Genomic DNA, 24,510 nt, shown 5'->3' on the forward strand with positions numbered 1-24,510 from the left:
ACAGTCTTTCAAAAATGAAAGGAATCTTTAAATATTTTGAGAAAGCAATATGATAAGCAGATCGTGGATGGATTTTACTATTATTATTTTTTTTCGCTTTTGGGTAACCAAGCATGTAGGTATTTTGAAGGCTGAAAAACAAATTAACAGTGTTTTATGGAGTAGTGCATTATGCTGCAAAAGAAAGGTTTTGCCTTTGGAGAAGTTGAACATGATTACTATGAAAATAGAAAGTTGCTTCATGAGAGGTTGCAAAAAAATTGCCAAAAAATATCTTTTTCAGTAATAACCATCCACATAAACACATAAATAGTACGCGCACTATAGAAGGACTAAACTAAAACAAAAGTGATAGATTTCCATACTTCCTCTTTCACTTCTGTTTTGTTGATTTGCGCATTGTAAGCAACTGCTAGTTTGAGGGTAACCGTCTTCAGGACTCCAGGATTCACCTTTTTCATGAGTCCATTTTAATATGTAGTTGCAGTAGTATGGTAAGGTTTCAATAATGGAACTATTGAGCATTTTTTGGTTCTTGTATGCTAAATGTATATGAAACTAGATTTCTCTCCAAGTAGGTATTATAGCTGGCAATTGATTTTCTAGCATCCATGTTCAAGGCCGTAACATTCACATTGGTAGCTGATTCAATATCATAATGGTGTCTCCTACTGAGTATAATATGCTCTTTGTCGCTTGCTGACTTGGAGCAGGGAGCTTGTAGTGTAGCTATCAAATTTACACCATGTCATGAGATATAAACTCACTCTCGCATGACCTTCTACAAGCAAGACACTAGCACAACTTATTTATGTCACATGCCAAATGCAGATGCAAACTGTTTCGTAATTATAGACATACACTGGAAGAGATAACGGATAAAATGAAAAGATTTGAAAAGAATAGTTGTTGAGAATCAGAGGCGCAGGAGTGAGGGGATTGCGGAAGTTCAAAGTGAGAAATGGACACCCTTTGAACTTTTTCTACAACACATGGCATTCTAATATATTACTGAATGAAGTTTAGCTAAGCAATCTAATGGCTATTTTGGAATGAAAATTAACAATAAAATCTTCCTATTTAATATTAGAAAAGCAGGTAATCTGGCCTGGAATTTCTGTTCTTGTGTTTGAGTATTCTTATATAAGATGGCCCATGTTGGAAGTCTTACAAAAGAGTGATGGTAGTGTTTATGACATAAAATGTTCCACAAGCAATTTTTTTTAAAAGCACTGTTCTCTTTGTTTTGGTTATGCTCTATGCAAGATCAAGCTTTTAGAGAGTTTATGGTAGTTGAAATTTTGTCACAGCAACTTGCAAGACGTCTTGACGATCATGTTAGTGTAACTGATCCCCTGATGCGGATGGACCTTCAATCAAGTGCAATCAGATCTGGAGTTCTATTACGAAACTTAGGCTCGTTACTTCTTGAGCTTGGTCGTACAACCATGACATTGCACATGGGTCAAACACCAGTATGCTTCATGAATTTCCTGTTTGCCTCTTATTTGTATTGCACATCCTTGTAGTCTGAATGATGTTCTGTGTTGCAGTTGGAAGCTGTGGTGAACGCTGGACCGGCAGTTTTTATATCTGCATCTGGGCCAAATCCTGTGATGGTTCAGGTTATATATGTTTACTTTCAAATTTTATTCAAGTTATTGTTGTGATTTTATTTCATAAGCTAAACTTTGTAATTGCAGCCTGTTCCCTTTTTCCCTGGGTCAAGCTTTGGCGGGGCACAGTTTGGAGAACCACTTGCTTCTGCATTTATTCCTAGGAACATTGACATACGTGTCCGCACAGGTATTCATATTTTATTCCATCTTTTAAAATAAAATTCCTGAGCTTTCTGCATTTGTCGTCTTAAATGCTTATGGCCTAATTAATAATTAACTTTAATTTTCTTCCTTTTTTCCCAGGTGGTCGTACCATACCTGTTACCAATGCTAACCTGGGTGAACAGGCTGGTGCACAGCAACCGCTAGAGCAAACAGATCCAACAAGAAATCCATCTGCTGCCAATTCTGTTAATCAAGCATTTTCAGGGATTCCAAGTAGTACATCTTTTGCTGGAGAATCTGGAGTGCGGGTAGTCCCAGTAAGAACAGTGGTTGCAGTACCTGCTGGCCATTCCCCCTCAGATTCATCTGGTAGTGCAATCGGGGTAATCTATCCTCTACTTGCCAGAATTCAACATGTGAATAGTGGGAATGCAAATAATGCAAGAGGTTCTCGAGCATCCAATGAATCCAATCAGTCTCAGCCTAATATAAATCTGCCAAATCTTGAATCTGCAATGCGAAATCAATCTCCTGCAAGTTCTGCGCCTGTAGTTTCTTGGATGAATCCTTCAGCAAATGAATTACCTGGCTACCAAGGTCAGTATTGGAATCATGAAATTTGCTTAGGATTTAAATGTTATGCATTTTTCTGAAGCATAAATGCATTCAGGACTATACTGCACTTTGTATGTGATTTATGATCATAATCCGAATTAGTGATAGAACTGCTCATAAAAGTAACATGTTTGAAAACATAGACTGTCAATAATAAGCTATCAAGCTTTCTTGCATGCTAAGCTCACTTGTCAGCCATGACTAACATGGATTCACCACACAATAACCTAATCCTTAATATACATGTGTAATCTTAAAGAAGTGTATAAAGTACCATTTTGAGAGGAACTGTGTTATGCATGGATTAGTGCAAGGAATTTTGCAAGGGGTGAAGACTTTTAGATGATTGCTTAAATGGCTACCTAGGGATTGTAGAGAAAATGCGAGAAGATTTGGTGAGCAAATATTTAGAGATACAAATACAGGTGGGTTTCAATACTTGTACCGCACCTCTAACTTTTCCCCGACAAGTACATCAGTTATAAGTAAGATGGGCATTTCATGACTTTCAGCAATGGATAAATTTCTAAGATATCATATTTTTTCCTAAAACATGAAAGGAACTAGACATCTGGAGATTCTAAAATGATAAGAGAGTTTAATTGGAGAAGCAAACTTTTAGTTATATTAATTATTTTAACTCATCATATATTTTCATTGTGTTTCTAATTGCAAATTATTTAATGTTATTAATAAATTTGTAGTACAAAAGCTTCATAAACATTGAAAACCTTGATCAGGCCACTTCTAATGGATACTCTTGCCATATTTTTTTTGCCAAAACATAGCATGGTTGAGACTAAACTATATGGAAAATGCCAAAAAAAGGAGGCCATGATTTGATGTGATGCACTATTATGGTGTTGGCTGCTATAACTTTATTTGTTTATGTATTTTAATGACTAAATTTTTCAGTTCATTTATTAGTCCTTTGTTTATTATTCCCTCCATTTGAACTAGAGAAAAGCTATGCAACCATACCTAGCCACCCTGTGCAGTGCTCCCAGGATTTAGGACTGGTGGTTGGGTCACATAAATTGGGAGGAGAGGAAGAGACTGGTTGCTCCAGTTAATTGGATAGAAAGAGGGAAGTAGATTGCTCTTTGCATTCCTTTCCTTTAATTTAACTTCTCTGGTGTATTTCTGAATAGAACAGGGAGGTCATGAGCTACATGGCCTCAATAGAGAGAAATTTCTGAAGTCATATCTGTATTTGGTTTGAGATCTTTAGCACCTTTATTTTAATCATATATGAAGATCACTATTCATGTTTCAACAGAGAGAGAGAGAGACAGAGAGAGAGAGAGTAGCTGGATTTGGGAGAGGGAGTGAGTGGATAAATGGGATTTGATTAAGCAGTGGGCTGAGCTTATGGTGAAATTTTGACTGCTAAGTTCTGAGTGAAATAGGAAGACAAGGGTTTGGGACTGGGTAGGAGGGAAGTCAATTAAAGTGCAACGTGGGTTAAGGGGTTCTTTTGGAAGGTTAACTTTTTTGAAGTAGAGCATGATGGTTTCTAGGCACCTTCCAAAAATGACTTGGCAGAAAGCTGAACTTTGGTAATTATTTGCTGGCTTGTTGCTACTTTCTTTAGCTTCCTTGAACATTATATCAATTAGTCTGCATTGTGTTTATTGACAATGTGAAAATTGCGTCATGTTGCACTTGAGCTCATTAATCATAATTAAAGTCATGAAATCAACACACTGGCAAGGCATTCTACATCTCATCTGTTGAGTAAGATTTTTGTATTATTACTGAATCATATGTGATTTTTATTTTTAGGGTCATCACTGGTTTCCATTACAAGCCAACAGGCACCACCTGCTAGTAATAGTGAGAGCAACACACAGGCTCATGTTGGGCAGCAAGTTGGCCAAGGCTCGATGTCTCAGTTGTTAAGCAGAGTGGACGAGTGGATTAGGACAGCACTTTTTCCTGGAGAGCAAGTTCAGGTTGGTGGCACTAGTCATCAGGAGTCAGTTACAGGTTCTGTTGCCGTTCAAAATCAAACTGGCACAACTGGAAATACCGAAACACATGAGGCATCAAGAGTAGGTAGTGATGATGGAGTATTCTTCTCCAGTTTAGTTCGCCAGCTTATGCCATTTTTATCTGAGCACACAACTGTACCAGGTGGCTCAGCTAGTAATGATGGTTCTACTGCACAAGTATGGTGTTTTTTTTTCCTTTTGTTTTATTGTTGTTCTGCTGGCTGGCCTAAAAATATTTCAGTGCAAAGGTCAGTTTGGTGGTATTTAATGCTTTGATTAATATTTGCAGACTGCAAGCAATCACCTGAATGACTCAAGTAGCTCCCAACATCATCGTGACCCACCTGAGGCCCCTAGTCCAAAACGTCCGAGGGTATGTCATTGAGAAATTCTTATCCCTTTCTTGTTGAATTTTGTGCATGTTTGAGTTGAAAGAAGAGTGCCCTGTAAGCCAATCGCAAGTATGTTATGATGGGACTTTTCTTTGTAATTTGTCAATTCATGTAATGACATTTATTATTTGATAATAAAATGAGGCATTGATTCATCATATTAGCTGCATCTTATTATGACTAAGATTATGGTAAACCCCAAAGATTAGGGCAATGATTTTAGGAGACATGAATGGGTCTGCTAGTGAGACCTAAAATCCTAAAATTTTAATCTTAAATATTCTTAGTCGTAGGAACATTGAGTCGGGGATCAATGTTCCGGATAGACTGGCACATCCTATGTATGCTCGATGGAGAGAGTGGCAGATCTCACTAGCCACTTGTGTGGGACACTAATACAAGGATGTGGGTGTTCATTTGGAAAATGAGTCCACTGAATTGACTCGATGAAAGAGAACATCTTATGGAAGCCTTACTTGCATGTCAAAGATGGTTCTCTAAGTGGGAGTTGTGCAAGTGATCCTTAGACCTGAGATCATCATGGAATCTTATGCACATGAATCTATATTTTGGTTCATTCTCAAGCATGGCATTAAGACATGTACGGGGTGTTTTGGATATGGTGGAGTGTGTATGAAGGTTGTAAGTAGGTCAACATTGGAATCGATCACTCCTAGTAAGAGGAGATCGCATCCTGTGTATTCTCATTCTTACATGACTCAGAAAAAATCTTTTGGCCAAAAGTAGGAAGGAGATTAGAAAGAATTTCTAATGCTCCTTCATTGGAGTCATCATTGGTTAATTGATCGATATGAATGTGTTTGAGTTTGACATGGTTTCATGCACATGAACATATTCAGAGTGCGGGGATGATCGAAGGATTGAATTGCACGATAACTTGCCACTGAAGGGTATATTTGATATTTTCATCAAATTTCACATCTTCTGGGTAGTCATGATACATTGCTAGACGTCAATCTTGACTTGTAGGTTCTTGATCGAATTAAAGAGTTTAATTCGATCGTCAATTAGAAAGAGTTCTAATTGCTGAAATCGGGTTAGCTCGATTGGACCTAAATCGATTAGATTAAATTTTAATCAAATTAGGTCAACTTGCATCCGGACCTACTGCTGGCTAGATGTGGAATCCAATAGGTCACACACATGAAAATTGGCCAAGGATCTTTTTGAAAAAGGTTAATTAGAATTTTGGATTCAATCAGGGTTCCATTAAGCATGCTAGCACGTGTGGAATCCCTAGCTCCTTTGGAGACCAATTTGGTCTCAGACCTTGTTGATTTGTTAGCCTAATTTGATGGGCATTTGGATCAAGTCTAGCCACCTAGAAGTAGCCAAAAAGAGGCGCCATATCTGGTGTACATGCCAACTAATTTAGAGTCTAACTTAAGGACTCTTGGCGCAAATATGCTGGGAAGGACTAAGAATCCTTCTGTTTTGGGTCTCTATTTTTTATGGCAATGAGATTCGATGATGAACCACCTAGCACACCTTTTAAAGTATGAAAAATCCTTTAGATTGTGCGTGAAAAAAATTCTAGAAACTTTGCTGCGCACGCGATAGATTTTTCTGGATGCGTGAAGGGACGCAAAGACTCCTGTTCAGGGAGTCTTAAGCGACTTTTTATCTGATAATTTTCATGATAAGGATCAATTTTAAGTACCGATCACGTGGTAAAAATTTGAAAAATTATCAGATTAAGGAAGGTTGCTTTTCACGCCCTTCTCTGGACGTGCACGCGTGCGACAGCGAGAAGGTGCTTCTACGTCTCTCCGGTGAAGAGTCTTTCTCACATATAAACACTTATCAAATTAGGCAATACTTGCTAATGGCCTTCCTATTTGAATAAAGTGTTACGTGGCAATTTTTCACGCTGATCTGAAGTCAGAAGAGACACGAAAAGCATCTCATTCTGGGCATGTGCGCGTGAGAAGGCAGAAATCAACGTATCACATCCTAAAGAGTCCTCTTTAAAGACTTCAGATAAGTGATACGTGGACTTGATATGTCTTTCCAGATGAGGCGTGCCTTCTCTGTTGGCGACTCATCTGGTAGTATAAATAGGGGACGGCAGATGGGGAGATCATTCAATTCTTACATCTCCTATCCACTCCCTCTCTTACAACTCTAGGTTTAGGACAAAGGCTTGTTCTTTTAAGACAAGCCTAATTCTAATAGCTCTAAGGGTTTTATGAGGTCCAGAAAAAAGGTGGTCAAGTCCAGTAGGTGGTTCAGAGAGGTTCAGACTCAAGTCTGGAGGAAGGTCTGATCGATTGGTGGCTAGTCGAGTTCTAGGGGCTAGAATTTTGAAGTAAGATGAAAAATGAGCGCTGTTCTTGGTTTAATTTCTGTGTGGATCACTGTTGGAGGACGGACGCTTGGACGCCTTGTGGAAATTGGATTAGCGCTACAGGTATTCTTCTGATCCAAATTTACATTTATTGTACTTTGATTGATGTAGTCAAGGGTTCTTGGGTATTATGGTTTTCGGTGCATCGGATGTTTTTAATAAAAATATTAAACACCTAATACTTCCACTGCGCTATCGGAACCCATCAGTGGTATCAGAGCCTATCTTGATCTATATAATCAAAGGTTAAATTATTATCTTGATTGTGATCAAGCTTGGGTTTTTGGTTTGGTTCAAGTCGGATCAAGGGTTGAATCCGATTGAACATCCAAACTCTAGTATGTCTTAGAGACATGTTTTAAATTTAAAATGCATGATGTATGTGTAGAATTTTCTTAGTAGCTTAGTACTCTAATTGGGGTTCATCATCAGGTCGTCCGGTCATAAGAGCAAGTAGGGTTCAGAGATCCTCTCTTTCTATTCAATAGGGTACTCTTATGGCATATAGGGATGCCACTGTGATGTCCCAAGAAGAACCGCGAAAAGAGTATTTTGTATTCATACATATTATTTGTATTTCATACATATGTGATATGCTTGAGGTGCTTAGTTACAGTCATATTGTATGATTATGTTTTTCATATCTTAGAGATATGACTGGATGCTATGATTAGTTGTTATATTTTTTAAAATATAACTATATTAGTGCATCATTGTGATTGATTGATACAGGATGTGCTTGAGACCATTAAAGTCTTCATAAAAATCATATTAAGTCATAGTGTTGTGAACCAGTAGCTGACCTATTTTCTTGAATCGATTAATCAATTGATGTCTAATGAGTGTTTCAAGTGCGGTGGTTATTTAATTGATTCCATTGCTGGCCTGGTCAATTTTATTGGTGTCTAAGAAAAGCAACGGGGGACCCCCCATCAATCTTAACACTTTTCTGGCCAATTAGATTAGTTCGAATCTTGAATGATGGCAGCTTAGTGTTTTAAACACTACATATGCCTTCTTTCATGCCTAGTCAATATCCTGTCAGAAATCATAGGAGGTTTGTTATGATATCCACAAGACTTGCTATGGGGATTGATGTGGGTTTGTCTTGGTGCATATTAGATGCTTTACGGTATATTTTGGATATGTTGCTTTATTGTGATATCCGCAAAGATAGCATTTTTCAGATATGACTGTATGGAAATGAAGGATCTGACTTAACTACAAAACACTATAGTTTGTTGTGATATCTACAAGGCTATGAGTATTTTTAGAGACAAGGTTTATGTTGAAAGTTGTATAAGATACAATTGGATAGGTTTTTCTACCTTTGAACTCATTGAGGTTTGTTGTGATATCCATAAGACTTCATTGAGGGATTAGGGTCTCAACCCCATTAAGAAATCAGATTAGGATTTCTCGTTTACCATAAGAGAGGGTTAGGTATCCGATAAAATAGTGGGAGACATAACTAGTTTTAAAAGTTCTCATCTAGTTATGCATGTCAAACATGAGTGGTCTGCTTATATTATTATTCTTTATCTATGCAGATTTAAGTCTATATTATGGCTTTTTTATTTTCACTACATAATACTATAAATAAAAATATGTTGATCGATCTTAATTATGTGGATTAGTCGAGGAACTTGCAAGTTAGGTTCGTATCGGAGAAGAACTTCGATGTTCTGGATATTTCTGATCTTGGGATGGTCATTAATAATGAGAAGGCAAAAGATGTCCATATGGATATTAGCTATTTATTTTGTGGCAAGTTTGGACATTGGGAGTATTATTGCAAGAATAATCTTGCAAGTTTGAAGCATGGTGCAAGTATAGCACCAAAAAGTGTTGTATAATACAGATCTATTTTTCATTGAGTGGCTCAGACTCTGATACTTGGGTATTAGATACTGTCTGTGGATCGCATATTTATAATTCATTACAGCGACTACAAAATATCAAAGGTCTGAAAAAAGGTGATATCGAGCTTTATGGTGCAAGTGGAGAGTCCATTAATGCAGAGGCTATGGAAATCTGTATGCTTGATTTGCCTTCGGGCAAAACTTTAGAATTGAAAGACTGTTATTACATGCCAAAGGTCATTAGAAATATTATTTTTATATCTTTGTTATTAAAACAAGGTTATGAAATAAGGCTAATGGAAAATGGATGCTTCATTTTCTTTTCTAATGAATTTTATGGCAGTGGTTATATTGATAACAATCTTTTAATTCTTGCACTCAATGAAAATATTTTTCATATTGAGAGAAATATGAAAAGAAAGAGAGAAGATGTGAATATCACATATCTCTGGCATTGCCGCCTTGGTTATATTAGTGAGTCAAGGATTAATAAGTTATACAAAGAAGAATTCTTTGATCCATATGATTATGAATCATGGGAACTTGTGAACTTGTCTCATGGGTAAGATGACCAAGACGTCATTTTCTGAACATGGAGAGAGGGCAAGTGAGTTGTTAGTCTTAGTACATACGAATGTATGTGGATCGATGACAACTCAGGTCAGAGAAGCATACTTCTATTTTTTTACCTTTATAGATGATTTATCAAGGTTCGGGTATGTGTATTTTATAAAACATAAATCTGAAGCCTTTGATAAGTTCAAAGAGTATCAATGTATGGTCGAGAAACAAATTGAAAAAAATATCAAGATTTTTCGATCTGATCAAGGAGGAGAATATTTATCCAATGAATTTCTTGATCATCTTAAAAATAAAAGTATTTTCTCTGAATGGATCCTCCTTATACACCTCAGCTAAATGGTGTAGCAGAAAGAAGGAATCGTACTTTGATGGATATGGTACGGTCCATGATGTGCTTCACTGATCTCCGAATATCTTTCTGGGGATATATCCTAGAGACTGCCGCATACATATTAAACAGAGTGCTTTCAAAGTCTGTTGCAAGTACACCATATGAGATATGGAAGGGAAGGAAGTCTAATCTTAAACATCTTAAGATTTGCGGCTGTCCTGCTTACGTCAAAAATATTTTTGGACATAAGTTTAGTGCTAGATCAGACAAGTGTAGATTTATAGGATATTCTAAAGAAACTAATGGATACTATTTCTATCATCTTCCTGAATAAAAGATATTTGTTAGTAGGCATGCCATTTTTTTGAAAAATAAATTCATCCAAGAAGAAGGCAGTGAGAGGAATATTGAACTTATGGAAGTTCATGATCTACAAACCAATCCAAAAATACCTGTGATTGAACCACAAGAAGATCCTCAATCAGAAGTACTTAAAGATGAGGTACATCCACAATACACACCTCCTTTTCGAAGGTCAGATAGAGTGCGTCAAGCACCTCTGAGATATGATTTTGTCATTGAGAATGACAATTCGATCAATATCATTCAGGATGATGATCCACTGACCTATTCGGAAGCTGTCATGAGTAGAGACTCAGACAGATGGCTGGAAGTCATGAAATCTGAGATGAACTCGATGTATACCAACCAAGTGTGTACCTTGGTTGATGCGCCTGAGGGTGTGACCCCAATAGAGTGCAAGTGGGTCTTCAAGAAGAAGATCGGAGCAGATGGCCAAGTAGAAACCTACAAAGCTAGGTTAGTGGCGAAGGATTTCAGACAAAGGCAATGAATTGACTATGATGAAACCTTCTAATTAATGGCTATGTTCAAGTCCATCAGGATTTTGCTTGCTATAACGGCATACTACGATTATGAGATATGGCAGATGGATGTCAAGATCGTTTTTCTCAATGGTAATCTAGAGGAAGAGGTCTGTATGACTCAGCCAGAGAGATTTATTTCAAGTGGGAGGGCAAATCAAGTATGCAAGCTAAAGAGATCTATTTATGGATTAAAGCAGGCTTCGAGGAGTTGGAACATCCGATTTGATATGACAGTTAAAAAATTTGGCTTTATCAAAAATAAGGATGAACCATGTGTGTATAAGAAGACAAATGAGAGTACTGTTATTTTTTGATTTTGTATGTCGATGACATACTGTTCATTGAGAATGATATCCCAATGATGCAATGGTCAAGATTTGGCTATCGAATACGTTTTCCATGAAAGACTTAGGTGAAGCATCCTATATACTAGGTATAAAGATCTATAGAGATAGATCTAAAAGGATGTTAGGTTTATCCCAGTCACGATACATAGATCTCATATTAAAGAGATTTAATATGGAGGCAAGTAAGAGAGGTTACCTGCCTGCAAGTTATGGTATACGTCTCTCTAAGAAAATATGTCATAAGACACCAGAAGAGAGGAAGAGGATGAATGAAATTCCTTATGCTTCGGCTGTGGGATCAATAATGTATATCATGCGATGTACCAAGCCTGATGTAGCTTATGCTTTGGGCGTAGCTAGCAGATTTCAGGCTGATCCAGGAGAAGATCATTGAAAAGCTGTGAAAAATATTCTGAAGTACTTGAGAAGGACTAAAGATGTTTTTCTCATATATGAAGGAGGATCAGAGTTGAAACTAGAGAGATATACAGATTCTAGTTTTCAATCTGATCCGAATGATAGCAAGTCAATATCAGGGTACGTGTTTACCCTAAATGATGGGGCAGTGAGTTGGAAAAGTTTCAAGCAATAGACAGTAGCTGACTCAACTACTGAGGCAGAGTACATTGCTGCTAGTGAAGCCGCTAAGAAAGCTGTCGGATGAAGAAGTTCATCATGGATTTAGGAGTCGTTCCTGAAATTGAAGGACCGGTGCCACTCTATTGTGATAACACTGGGCCGTTATTCAAGCTAAGGAACCTAGGTCTCATCAAAGATCCAAGCACATCCTCAGATGCTTCTACTTCGTTCGAGAAATCGTAGAGAGACAAGATGTCCTTGAACGAGTAGATACAAAGAACAATATAGCAAATCCATTCACTAAGGTCATACCACAGCAGCTATTTGATTGCCATCTTGATTGTATGGGATTGAGATACAAAGGCGATTGACTTTAGTGCAAGTGGGAGATTGAAAGAGTGTCCTATAAGTCAATCGCAAGTATGTTGTGATGAGACTTTTCTTTGTAATTTTTCAACTCATGTAATGACATTTATTATTTGATAATAAAATGAGGCATTGATTCATCATATTAGCTGCATCTTATTATAATTAAGATTATGATGAACCCCAAAGATTAGGACAATGATTTTAGAAGACATGAATGGGTCATGCTAGTGAGATCTAAAATCCTAAAATCTAATTTTAAATATTTTTAATCGTAAGAACATTGAGTCGGAGATCAATATTCCGGATGGACTGGCACATCTTATGTATGCTTGATAGAGAGGGTGGCAGATCTCACTAGTCACTTGTGTGAACACTAATACAAGGATGCGAGTGCTCATTTGAAAAATGAGTCCACTGAATTGACTCGATGAAAGAGAACATCTTATGGAAGCCTTACTTGCATGTCAAAGATGGTTCTCTAAGTGGGAGTTGTGCAAGTGATCCTTAGACCTGTGATCACCATGGAATCTTATGCACATGAATCCATATTTTGATTTATACTCAGGCATGGCATTAAGACATGTATGGGGTGTTCTGGATATGGTGGAGTGTGTATGAAGATTGTGAGTAGGTCAATATGGAATCAATCACTCCTAGTAAGAGGAGATCGCATCCTGTATATTTTCATTCTTAGATAATTTAAAAAAAATTTTTGATCAAAAGTAGGAAGGAGGTTAGAAAGAGTTTCTAATGCTTCTTCATTGGAGTCATCATTGGTTAATTGAGAATCGATATGAAATGTGTTTGAGTTTGATATGGTTCCATACTTATGAACATATTCAGGGTGCGGGAATGATCGAAGAATTGAATTGTACGGTAACTTACCATTGAAGGGTATATTTGGTATTTTCATCAAATTTCACATCTTCTGAGTAGTCATGATACGTTGCTAGACGTCAATCTTGAATTGTAGATTTTTGATCGAATTAAAGAGTTTAATTCGATCGTCAATTAGAAAGAGTTCTAATTGCTGAAATCGGATTAGCTCGATTGGATCTAAATCGATTAGATTAAATTCTAATCAAATTAGGTCAACTTGCATTCGGACCTACTATTGATTAGATGTGGAACCCAATGGGTCACACACATATGAAAATTGGCCAAGGACCCTTTTGAAAAAGATTAATTGAAATTTTGGATTCAATCAGGTTCCAGTAAGCATGCTAGCACGTGCGGAATCCCTAGCTCCTTTGGAGACCAATTTGGTCTCATACCTTGCTGATTTATTAGCCCAATTTGGTGGACATTTGGATCAGATCTAGCCACCTAGAAGCAGCCAAAAAGAGGCACCATATCTGGTGTACACGCCAAATAATTTAGAGTCCAACTTAAGGACTCTTGGCACAAATATGCTGGGCGCATGCGCACTTTGTTTTTGGCATGGAGAAGGACTAAGAGTCCTTCTGATTGGGTCTCTATTTTTTATGGCAATAAGATCAGATGATGAACCACCTAGCACACCTTTTGAAGTATGAAAAATTTTTCAGATTGTGCATGGAAAAATTTTGAAAACTTTGCTGCACGCGCGATAGGTTTTTCTGGACGCGCGAAGGGACGCGGAGACTCCTGTTTAGGGAGTCTTAAGCGACTGTTTATCTGATAATTTTCGTGATATGGATCAGTTTTAAGTGCTGATCACATGGTAAAAATCTGAAAAATTATCAGATTAAGGAAGGTTGCTTTTCACGCCCTTCTCTGGGCGTGCGCGTGCACGACAGTGAGAAGGTGCTTCCACATCTCTTCGGTGAAGAGTCCTTCTCACATATAAACACTTATTCAAATTAGGCGATACTTGCTGATGGCCTTCCTATTTGAATAAAGTGTTACATGGCAATTTTTTACGCTGATCTGAAGTCAGAAGAGACACGAAAAGCATCTCATTCTGGGCATGTGCGCGTGAGAAGGCAGAAATCGACGTATCACATCCTGAAGAGTCTTTCTCTTTAAAGACTCTCAGATAAGTGATACATGGATTTGATATGTCTTTCCAGATGAGGCGTGCTTTCTCTGTTGGCGACTCATCTGATAGTATAAATAGGGACGGCAGATGGAGAGATTATTCAATTCTTACATCCCTATCCACTCCCTCTCTCCCTCTCTTACAACTCTAGAGTTAGGACAAAGGCTTGTTCTTTTAAGACAAGCCTAATCCTAATAGCTCTAAGGGTTTAAGAGGTCCAGAAAAAAGGTGGTCAAGTCCAGTAGGTGGTTCAGACTCAAGTCTGGAGGAAGGTCTGATTGATTAGTAGCTGGTCGAGTTTTAGGGGCTAGAACTCTTGAAGCAAGGTGAAAAAGGAGCGCTGTTCTTGGTTTAATTTTCGTGTGGATCACCGTTGGAGGGCAGACATTTGGACGTCTTGTGGAAATTGGATTAGCGTTGCAGGTATTCTTCTGATCCAAATTTGGTTTATTGTACTTTGATTGATATAGTCAAGGGTTCTTAGGCATTATGGTTTCCGGTGCATCGGGTGTTTTTAATGAAAATATTAAACACCTAATACTTCCGCTGCGCTATCGGAACCCAACATGAGTGTTGCAGAAGGGGTTCAGCAATATGGTAGTTTTGAAAGTTAATTTTTGTGCTCAAAACATCCTCCATTGTGCCTTGTAAAACTACAATGAGTGTTATAGTTTCTAGATCATAGTTTTAAGAAATGATATGTGAGATGCTTTGTAATTCAAGTGTCATACCCATATCTATATCATAGTATCAGGTACTGGTACTCTGGGGTAAAACGAAGGATCCAACATCCAAGTAACATAGGCAAGATGCGCAAAATATTTTGTGCAATTTTATTTATATATACACAAATTATACATGCAGCAAGGATTTTTATGCTATTAGTATTATAGTTTAGTGCAAGATTTGCCATACCAATTCATACTACCTCATACTAGGTATACCAACACTATACTAGGATGGTACTGGTATAGGATCCGGTATCGATACGGCGAATCTTGGTTTTGTTTCATTATACTATATATTGGGACTGCTTTGTGTTTAAGGGCTTGTTTGGATGAAGGCATACCTCATTTATCGGATAATCCATTCTGCTGGAAAATGAAGGCGGCAGCAATGGAATAAGAGAAGTCACAATTCAGAGTCTCTCCAATCTCTTCCTAAAAATTTAGGGTTAGCTAGTCCTCTTGGAGGTGTTTTATATTATCCCTATTTTTAAGGATTGTGTGATCTCAAGTTTCCTAAATTAGCAAAAAAAAAAAAAAGGAACTTTCCTTTCCATTGCTAGCATTTCTTACTCCAACCATATAAGGAATATTCGTGTGAACAGGTTGTGGGAGCATCCAGACAGCTCCTTATGGTTATTTATCGAAGAATTGATATTTAATATGGGTATTTTAAGAGTGTAGGCTGCTCATTTCACTTGCTGCATGATGACCACCATATCAACATATATGGCAGGTGGTCATGTTATTTAACAAAAACCAAGCAACTTTAAATTTGAACTTATAATTAAGACTTTTGTTTTGAGACCTATATTCTAACCTCTGTTACATGATCTTTGTCATGTAAGTAGCAGACTAGTAGATTATCGCCATGCATATTGGTTCATTGAATGCTCTGATATCATCATATGTCATCCAAGAAATTTTTTTTTTTTATTGACACTCTCAGTAGCAACTTGTCAAAGAGTTTCGGTCTGACGTTATGTCTAGTCTGAGCTTTAGCTGTTGTTTCATCAACACAATAATTGTTAAAAATATTAATATTATGATTCTTGTTTTCCTTTTCTGCAGAGGAACAGCGAGTGATTGCACCATATGCATATTCCATTGATCATTCTATAGATGTGAATAGCAGGCCACCTTGTGATTTTCTCTGACATGGTCATCTTGTCCGACCGTGACTGGCTCTGGTGGTTCGAAGTGTTTTTATGGTAACATCAATGCAGGAGGATTGCTCCATTTTCAGGCGGGTGATGCCATCGGTTGTTAGCTCATAAACGACTAGTGAGAGCAAATGGGAATGACAGCCCTTTATAGTTTATATGACTGTAATGTTATTTATAACCAACCCTTTCGTTTTTATTCATAATAGATTCTCCTGGTACCATTTTGTGCCTTTAAAAAAAAAAATATTTACATTGAAGACCATATATGTTCATTAACTTTATAGGGAAGAGAGAGGTTATTAATGCCATCTCATGCAGCCGTGTTCTTATTAACCTCTATCCATGGCATGGCCTTATTTATTTCTTTTGATTGTTATTGTGTTTTTGGGTGCCTATGTATAAAAATAGTTGGGTAAATACGGGATGTCAACTGTCAAATTTTTTCATGATTCGGAATGCTGTGATGTCAAATATCCAGAATTTCGCATCTAAGATCGTATCCTCCGCGAATGAATTAACTACTTAAAAGGAAAAGCGTTTGGATGAAGATGCTATTTCAGGTCTGTCGCACCTATTTTGCAATGCCTCTAGCAACCCCTGACAGCATGGTTTTAGGTATTATGCTGCCTTGAACGGTGGATGTGGGAAGGCATATCTGGGCATTAGCCGTTGAGATTGTGCGTTCGGAACCAAAAGATTTCTTTAATTGGTGCTGGTAAAGAAGCACCTCGTGCCACAACTGGATCAGGGTCGAGTTGGATGCTCTTCGTGGAAAAGCTTTTGTGGCCATGTGAACTTGAATATTGCCGGATTGCCGCCCCTGCCCCAGGCTGTTGTTTCCATATTCCAGGTGAATCGAATCTGGAATTAGATTGGTTGGTTGATTGCGGTGTGTACGTGCGACAATGACGTGCTTGGATTGCTGAATCATTATTTGTGTTAAACCCAAACCTCAATTTGATCGGTTGATGTCAGCTCTATTGCGGCCGTTGGTTAAGTTTGATGGGACAAAAAGGGTGTTCGGGGCAATCCTCATTGGTTTACATGAGTACACTGATCTTTGTTTAGGGCGTAACATGAAATTTAATCAACTAAAACTAAAGGTAACTAATTTATATATTCGGTAACTTGAAGAGACTTGTGGTGTATTTAGCCCTACTGATCAGTCGTATGCATCAAGGATATAGAATGTTTGGATAGTGCAGGTTTTTAGATGTCTCATAGTCCATCGATACGTTCTTACATGCTGGATCGGCCGCAATGATGGGAAAGACTGAAAGCTAATAGAAATTTAGTGGAACATGACATTGAAATACCGAGGATTGGTCTCAGGAACGCTTAAGACTGAATTTTAGTTCAACATCTAGTTAGAAATCAAGCTTTCCATCCAAGCGTCACTGCGTAGCTACTGAGACTTCTAAATAAAATGTGGTCGGGGCTAAAACGACGTCTCATTCATATAATAGCAATTAGTTGCTGTAGCTGCTTGCACGGCCAAAAAAAATAGTGCGACGAAACAGTTGCCCACAGAGAAATGGGATGGCAAAAAAGTCTCTTCAATGAAAATGCTATGTGGATCATCTAAAATCTGGCCTTGTCCTCCTACATACACCCATTACTTGGTCCCAAACTCCATCCTATCCTCCTTTCCGGCTTCAGACTTCCATGGTTCTGATTGGAGTTTATAGGGATCGGTGCTGGCATAACAATAGATCATCAATATTCATACATGCTAATGAAAATAATTTATGGAACTTAAACATACATAATCACCGGAAAGTTGATTTCTTGTTCATGTCTTTTTGTTCACAAACAGGGTCTGGGATTCAAATCTTGAATGATGTTTTCTCTTGAAACTTCATTCCACATGTAGGCAGAGATTCTATCGAGTTAAAATCATGATTTCAAGTTTCAGACGAGATATAACATAACCTCTATTAGTAGCGTCACATTATTGTCAACTAAAATAACAATAATAATAATTAAATATATGCTACAGAGTTTTGGCACCTTGTCTTCCGTATCTAGGTCATCCAAGCATGTATGTATGAGTCACCTAGGTAGGTGACCTGAATCCCATTTGGTGGTTGATCCTGATAGAAGCCTATTCGGCATCTCAAAATCAGACTAGACTAACTAAAATATTTTTTTCCCAAGAAAAAGAGATTGAACCTGTTGATTGGGCATGCTTTGATGTGTACCCATACTTGAATGTCTAGCGCTAATATCACCAATATATTATGTTGCTCCTGATCTACCATTTGAGATTGGTCGTCGAGGTAGATGTGGTTGAGATAAAACGGTCATTGGAGTTTCGCCCGAACACCTACAAAGAAGTTTTCATCAGAAGTATTCTCCGGTGAAAACCCTCAATATCAAATCAGGAGATGGAAAAAATGAAAGGAGAGAGTGAGGAGTCGATTGCGTATCTTGAGGATCCAAAAATTTTATTTATGGGAAAAAATTGGAGTCGTATCTATTTCGGAATTTCGATAATTTTTGGATTTTTGTGCAGATTGATTTGGGTAAAATATTTTCTTTTCACGAGAGACTTCGTAGAAGAATTCTATTTTATTGGATTTTTTCAATTTAAAGAAGAGATAGACCTGATGAAAATTTTGCTTGGCAATGGACGAGCTATAATATATCGTTCGAAGCCGAGATTTTGGAGTCCATGAAGTAGGTGCTCAACTCAAGTTGGCTAAGATTGGTCGGCCATGCACGAGCTATGATAAATCGTCTGAATACGAGATGAATCAGAATTGAGCTGTGTATGAACTACTGCCAATTTAATAGATCATGCCTGACGGTCTTGATGTGTCGTATATCCAATCCAACAGGTGTCATCTTATACTGCTCGATTGGTGCGAGATTGAGGTGCAGATCCAGAACATAGCATTATGTGTGATCTAGTTCGTTAATATTATTTTCTCCAAATTTAATATTGTTCTCCTATAATTATGAGAGAGAAGAATAAGAACAAGTGCAAGCACGTTATGGCATATCCTGTGACCGCTAAGAAGTGTTCCATTCATCTGACGGTGCCGGTGGACTACAAATGCGAGCTAGGCGATCCGAGCTCTTTGGTCGTTCTGACCTGACACCGAATATGAGATCCCATCATCTCCCCCGTGTCGATCCTATCGGCTAGGGCTTGTTGCACGAGTGCGAGGAGGCCTCTCTCTCTCTCTGCTGGTGCTGCTTCTCGCTTCTCGCATTCCTTCTCTCTCGATCGATCATGGCGGAGCAGGTGGAATATCTGCCCCGTTCTTCTTTCCTTTCCTCATCCTTGCATCTCCTTTCCCGTGGCTTTCCGGTGTTATTCGATCCCTAAATCTCTTTTCTTCCCTTTTTCTTAAATATATGTCTCTTTTGAAACCCCTTAGTTGGCAAGGTTTTTGTGCAAATCCATCATGCGAGTAGTCTTTGATCTGTTTCTTGCGTTGTAGCTGAGCGCCCTTCGAGATCTATGATCCAGCTCTCAGTTAGTGAGAATGTGGGGTCCTCATCGTAGGCGATGCTTCTCCCGATTAGTAGATTCAGGTTGCTGGATCTTGATTTAGTGTATGTTTCGCTAGATTGATTTGTTGCTTGCAAACTTGAAGATAGGAGAAAGAGATGCTTGAGTTTGCGAACTGCTATTCGTGCTAATATCGATACCAAATAACAAATTTCGCTTTGCATATATCCAATCAAGTAATTCCGCATTTTGAATCCGTTATTTTTTTTCCCCTGTTGACAAATGACAACCTCGAATATATGCCTTTAGCTTTGATAATTCGTTGCCTTCTCCTTATCTCGTTTGCTCCACCTCTTTCTCCATGTGGTTTTTTCCCCCTATTTTGTTGCATTTTCTTCGTCTTAGGTGGTTCTGAAGTGCCAAATTGGTCTGTGATTATAAAAATGCCTTTTCTTTTAATCATGGTGGAACTACAACATATGTATCTAGGTCCTGACACATGAAATCTAAGTTTCAGATGCCAATGTTTTTAATAAGTCTTCTTAAATCTAACTCTTTTTTCTTTTGGTTGAATGGATGTAACGTAGACGGAGAAGGCATTCTTGAAACAGCCAAAGGTTTTCCTCTGGTATGCATAGTGATTCCAGACATTCGTTACTAGTTTCCTTGTCCATCCTTTTAAGAAAACAAAGACAGCGTGATTGTTGAACTTTATTAAGAAGTGTTGGGAATGGTGCAGCTCAAAGAAAGCTGGAAGGGGAAAGAGGCCTGGCAAGGGTGGAAATCGATTCTGGAAGAGTATTGGTCTTGGCTTCAAGACACCCAGAGAGGCCATCGAAGGTCTGGGCTTTTACATTTCTTTTTCCCTGTTTTCAGTTGTATGAGTATTAGAAGTTTGATTTCTATGGCATGGTTTGCATGAGAGTATATGCAGTTTGCCTGTGGCTATTACTTTGTTTCTTTTTGTTTTTACGTTATGGCATTTTTTTCTGTGATGCTTCTATTCTATAATCTTCTCCATTACTAAGGATTGACTGAAAACATACTATAAACAAGGAAAGGACAGATTTATACCATTCATTGCTTAACCAATGTTCCAATTCCAATGGCTCTAATTGCTGTCTGTGTGGACATTAGAAGCCATCTGTCTGGTAGTTTTGCATTGTACCTTAAAATGAGATTGATGAGTTGAAACCTTAGAATCTTGTTAGGTTCTCAAACTATACAAATAAAACACATGTACATGTGTACTGATGGACAAATTGTACACAAACTAGTTATAGTTTGTTATAACTAGTAAATGAATTTTAAGGCAACAATATCTATTATAATTAGAATATACTTATCTAAAATGCCACTTAGTAATATTTTCGCAAGCGTTTCTATCTTGTTAATTTCAGTAATGTAAGATGCAGTATAGCTGCCATCGAGCTAATGGGAAGATTCTCTTTAGTAACCACTTCATATGGAGGAAATAGAAGGTACATGGCAATGTTGGAGTCAGTGTTAAAGCTGTGATTTATACTCCATAGAATGATAATTCATACTTGGGGATTTAAATTGACCATTAGTATATGGCATGACTTGGTGTTGATTGGTCAATTCAAGCAGGTCAGAACCTTCAATGCGACCGTCAACATCAGTTAGTTTGAATAAAATGTGTCATACTGGTTATGGAATATAATTCATGCTGCTGGAAATTGAATATCTGATGTACCACTTGACTCAAGAAAATTCTAGATAAAGAAGGAAGAATGTAAGGTCAGAGACTGTGTATTATACCCATATTTAAGGATCAAAAAGAACTAGCCAACAAAGAAATAGTATAACAATTGCCAGAAGTTGAAATTTCAGCTTTTCAGTCATCTCATGCTATAAACCCTCAAAACTACCAGATGATATTTGAAATAAAGTCTCTGCTTCCATATAAAATAATGTCAATTCTCCTCTGATTTAGGATATTGGTGCTCTGTTCTTTTGCTTCAGGGTACCCCTGTGCTCTGTGTACTTGTGTTATAATTTGCTCTTTTTTCTATGCAGACCTTCACATACCTCGTTGTAAGACCTTTGACATTTTTTATTTGTTTAGGGGTTTTATTTTATCTTTGGGATAAAAGAAACTTAGGTTTTGTTTTTCCTTTTTAGTTTCTTTTTTTGTTATCTTTCATTATTTTCCTTATATGTAGTCCTTTTATTTTATATACTGCGTCTGCCATAGTTATTAGTTATCTCTTTGTTTTGTGATGAAGGAAAAAATAAGCACTTTTTATATTGCAAACACAGTATGCTAAATCTTTTCCTGTTAACATCTGTTTACAATAGTTACATTTTGGATTACACATTGTTGGCTCTCAACCAGGAAGCATCCTTTTGTGACACTAAGTGACAATTGTTACTTTGTGGTTTCTTTGTTTTCTATTTTTCATATCATTTTTGCTAAACATTCCTGTCTTAGCACTCTACTCTTGGATTTATGCTTCAAGATAGCATTTGGTGATCCAAATAGGATCACTAAGGTGATCTAAGATCACTGGTTATCCAAAATCTGAGCATCAGTGATCTAAGGTCACTGCATTTGGTAGGTCATGGTCCAATGATTAAAGATTCTCGGATATCCATGATAACTTGTTGGATATTCTATGGGAATTCAAGCTCATTGATTATATAATACCAAAATTGTCCATAATATATTTCACAAAAAATATGTGTTAATCATACAATATATTATAATTAAAATATTACTATATTTATTAATATATTAATAATTAATAGATTTTATAAGAATATATTTATTAGTTCTAAATTATTAATCGTATAAAAATATATTAATTGTTATTATAAAATTAATATTTTAATTTATACTTATAATATATTATTTATTAATATGAATATTTTTTTGATTAGAAAAGTAATGCCAATAGAATTAATATATTATATATTTTTATTGTATAAATATAAACTATAATAAGATATTTTTATTTTAATTTAAAATTATCATTGAATCATAATATGATAATAATATAATTAATAATATATTATAAGTAATACATATCATAAATATAATATATAATATCAAATATAATATAATATCATATATACAATATTGATATAATATATTAATGCTATATTGATATGCCAGTTTCTTTTGCTAGACTGAGGGGTATTTTTATCCTTATATTTCAGCTCATGATCATTGTCTGGAGGTGATTTTGGATTTTCAGCCTGAGGATAGGTATTTCATCACTGGATTGGGGGGTGATTTGAGAAGTTAGAATAATTTCAAATCATTGCCACATAGGATCAACATGGTGCAACCAAACGCCATGATTTCATCACCTCCACCCACATTACCCTTGACGTGGATCACCCCATATCAAATGCCCCTCCAAATGGTGCTGATCTTGTAATCATTTAAGGGAAACAAGAAAGCAAAGTAAATGTGATGATTGTGAGTTAGGGGGCAAGTAAAAATCTATCAGCTTTATTGATATTACATTTGACAGAAATGAAATCATCTTAGCACAATTATTTCAGCTTTGGCACTGTTTAATCAATCATTTTAAGGACATTTCGGTCTTTATGCTTGTATATCATGAATTACTGCATGGTCTGATGAAATGAATCCTGTTGAGAGACATTTTAAATCATTTATTGTATGAAACATTTAAAACCGCTTCCAGGTACCTATATCGATAAGAAATGCCCATTCACTGGCAATGTCTCTGTCAGGGGTCGCATCTTAGCAGGCACATGCCATAGTGCCAAGATGAGCAGAACCATCATTGTACGTCAAAACTACCTTCATTACGTGAAGAAATACCAGAGGCAAGTGATAGGTTTGTCTTGCTGTGATCTCATCACATCTCTGAGGAATTGGAAATATTAACTTGTTTTTTTTCCTTAGGTATGAGAAGAGGCACTCAAATATTGCAGCACATATATCCCCCTGCTTCCGTGCAAAAGAAGGTGACCATGTTATCATCGGCCAGTGCAGGTGAGCTTATTTCATATACTTTGCCGATGATGGCTGCATGATTCAGTCAATTTTATTTATTACTTTTCATTGATCTATAGTTTATTGTAATTATAGTTTCAGGTTTTCGTTCAGCTCTGATTGTTTCTTGGCATAGCCATCGATTTAACCATGTGTACTTCTAATGCAGGCCATTGGCAAAGACTGTTCGGTTCAATGTTCTGAAGGTTATCCCGGCTGGATCAAAAAGTGGAAGCCGGAAGAAGGCCTTTGCAGCAGTTTGAGTCTTGTCTAGATGCCTTAAAAAATTTTGCCTTCTGTAGAAGGCCAATGTTGTTTTCCAGGCAACAATAATAGGTTCCTTGATTTTTTTTTTTTTTTTTTTTGGTTTTATTCTTGTCAACTCTTAAAGAACCATTATAAGATTTTTTTTTTGGGGGGGGGGGGGGGGGGGGGGATTTTGTTGAGCTGCTAAAAGATAATTTGCGCCTGTACTCTTCGCTGTTAAATTGGTAAAATGGCTTTCTTTTGTTTTTAACTGGTGGAATGACCCTTTATTTATTTTGAGGCTTGGAATGTGAACGTTAGCAAGAGGTGGCAGGGTTCCGCTGCTTCCGCACCCACGGAAAAATAATGTTTGTTCGTCTTCGACCACATCATGTCATCAGCAGCTTGTCCAAATGTTGAAACTTTAAAAATGATAGTTCGCTGAGGGATACAACACGATATGTAATGACCCATCCAGTAATCATAATATTGATGAATATATACTGCAAACGTCTGAGTTGAACCATCTGCAGCATTTAGCAGCTACCACACTGTCCTACATGGTTGTCTATCTTAATAAACGAGCTTTCTTACCAAAAAAACAAAAGGGAGCTAAAAAAAATGGGTTTTTTATTCTTCTTCAGGTTGTTGATTACTTCCGCCTTTCTTTTTTTCTTTTTTTTTTTTTTTGGTGAAAAGGTTGATTGGTTCTTTGCATCACCGTTTTGCTTGTGAAAGGCTATAAAGCGAGCCATTCTCCTGATCACCTCCTGTGCCTGTCTATCTAGA

At 37.2% G+C, this 24,510-nt stretch overlaps 2 protein-coding genes across 2 annotated transcripts in view; both read left to right on the forward strand.

Moving 5' to 3' along the window:
- LOC105039074 (ubiquitin-like domain-containing protein CIP73) overlaps positions 1-16,354 on the forward strand; it is a 42,796-nt gene extending 26,442 nt beyond the window's left edge. The window contains exons 10-16 of the mRNA XM_073244224.1: positions 1,311-1,475; positions 1,554-1,625; positions 1,704-1,806; positions 1,923-2,381; positions 4,185-4,570; positions 4,683-4,766; positions 15,927-16,354. Of these exons, the coding sequence (XP_073100325.1) occupies positions 1,311-1,475; positions 1,554-1,625; positions 1,704-1,806; positions 1,923-2,381; positions 4,185-4,570; positions 4,683-4,766; positions 15,927-15,941 (1,284 nt within the window). The 3' untranslated portion in view covers positions 15,942-16,354. The remainder of the gene's footprint in view (positions 1-1,310; positions 1,476-1,553; positions 1,626-1,703; positions 1,807-1,922; positions 2,382-4,184; positions 4,571-4,682; positions 4,767-15,926) is intronic.
- A 2,760-nt stretch (positions 16,355-19,114) lies between these two features.
- Positions 19,115-23,879, forward strand: LOC105037238 (small ribosomal subunit protein uS17). Its single transcript, XM_073244233.1, has 6 exons — positions 19,115-19,271; positions 20,069-20,109; positions 20,221-20,321; positions 23,162-23,306; positions 23,386-23,475; positions 23,645-23,879. The coding sequence occupies exons 1-6, from the start codon at positions 19,260-19,262 to the stop codon at positions 23,736-23,738; spliced, it is 483 nt and encodes a 160-aa protein (XP_073100334.1). The 5' UTR covers positions 19,115-19,259; the 3' UTR covers positions 23,739-23,879.
- Positions 23,880-24,510: the final 631 nt, after the last annotated feature.

Source organism: Elaeis guineensis, chromosome 1 (genome assembly GCF_000442705.2).
Source record: "Elaeis guineensis isolate ETL-2024a chromosome 1, EG11, whole genome shotgun sequence".
Classification (NCBI taxonomy): domain Eukaryota; kingdom Viridiplantae; phylum Streptophyta; class Magnoliopsida; order Arecales; family Arecaceae; genus Elaeis; species Elaeis guineensis.

Coding starts and splice junctions, on each gene's coding strand:
- LOC105037238 (XM_073244233.1), top strand. Junction 20,110..20,220: donor CAGCCAAAGGTTTTCCTCTG/GTATGCATAGTG, acceptor GGAATGGTGCAG/CTCAAAGAAAGCTGGAAGGG. Junction 23,476..23,644: donor GTTATCATCGGCCAGTGCAG/GTGAGCTTATTT, acceptor CTTCTAATGCAG/GCCATTGGCAAAGACTGTTC.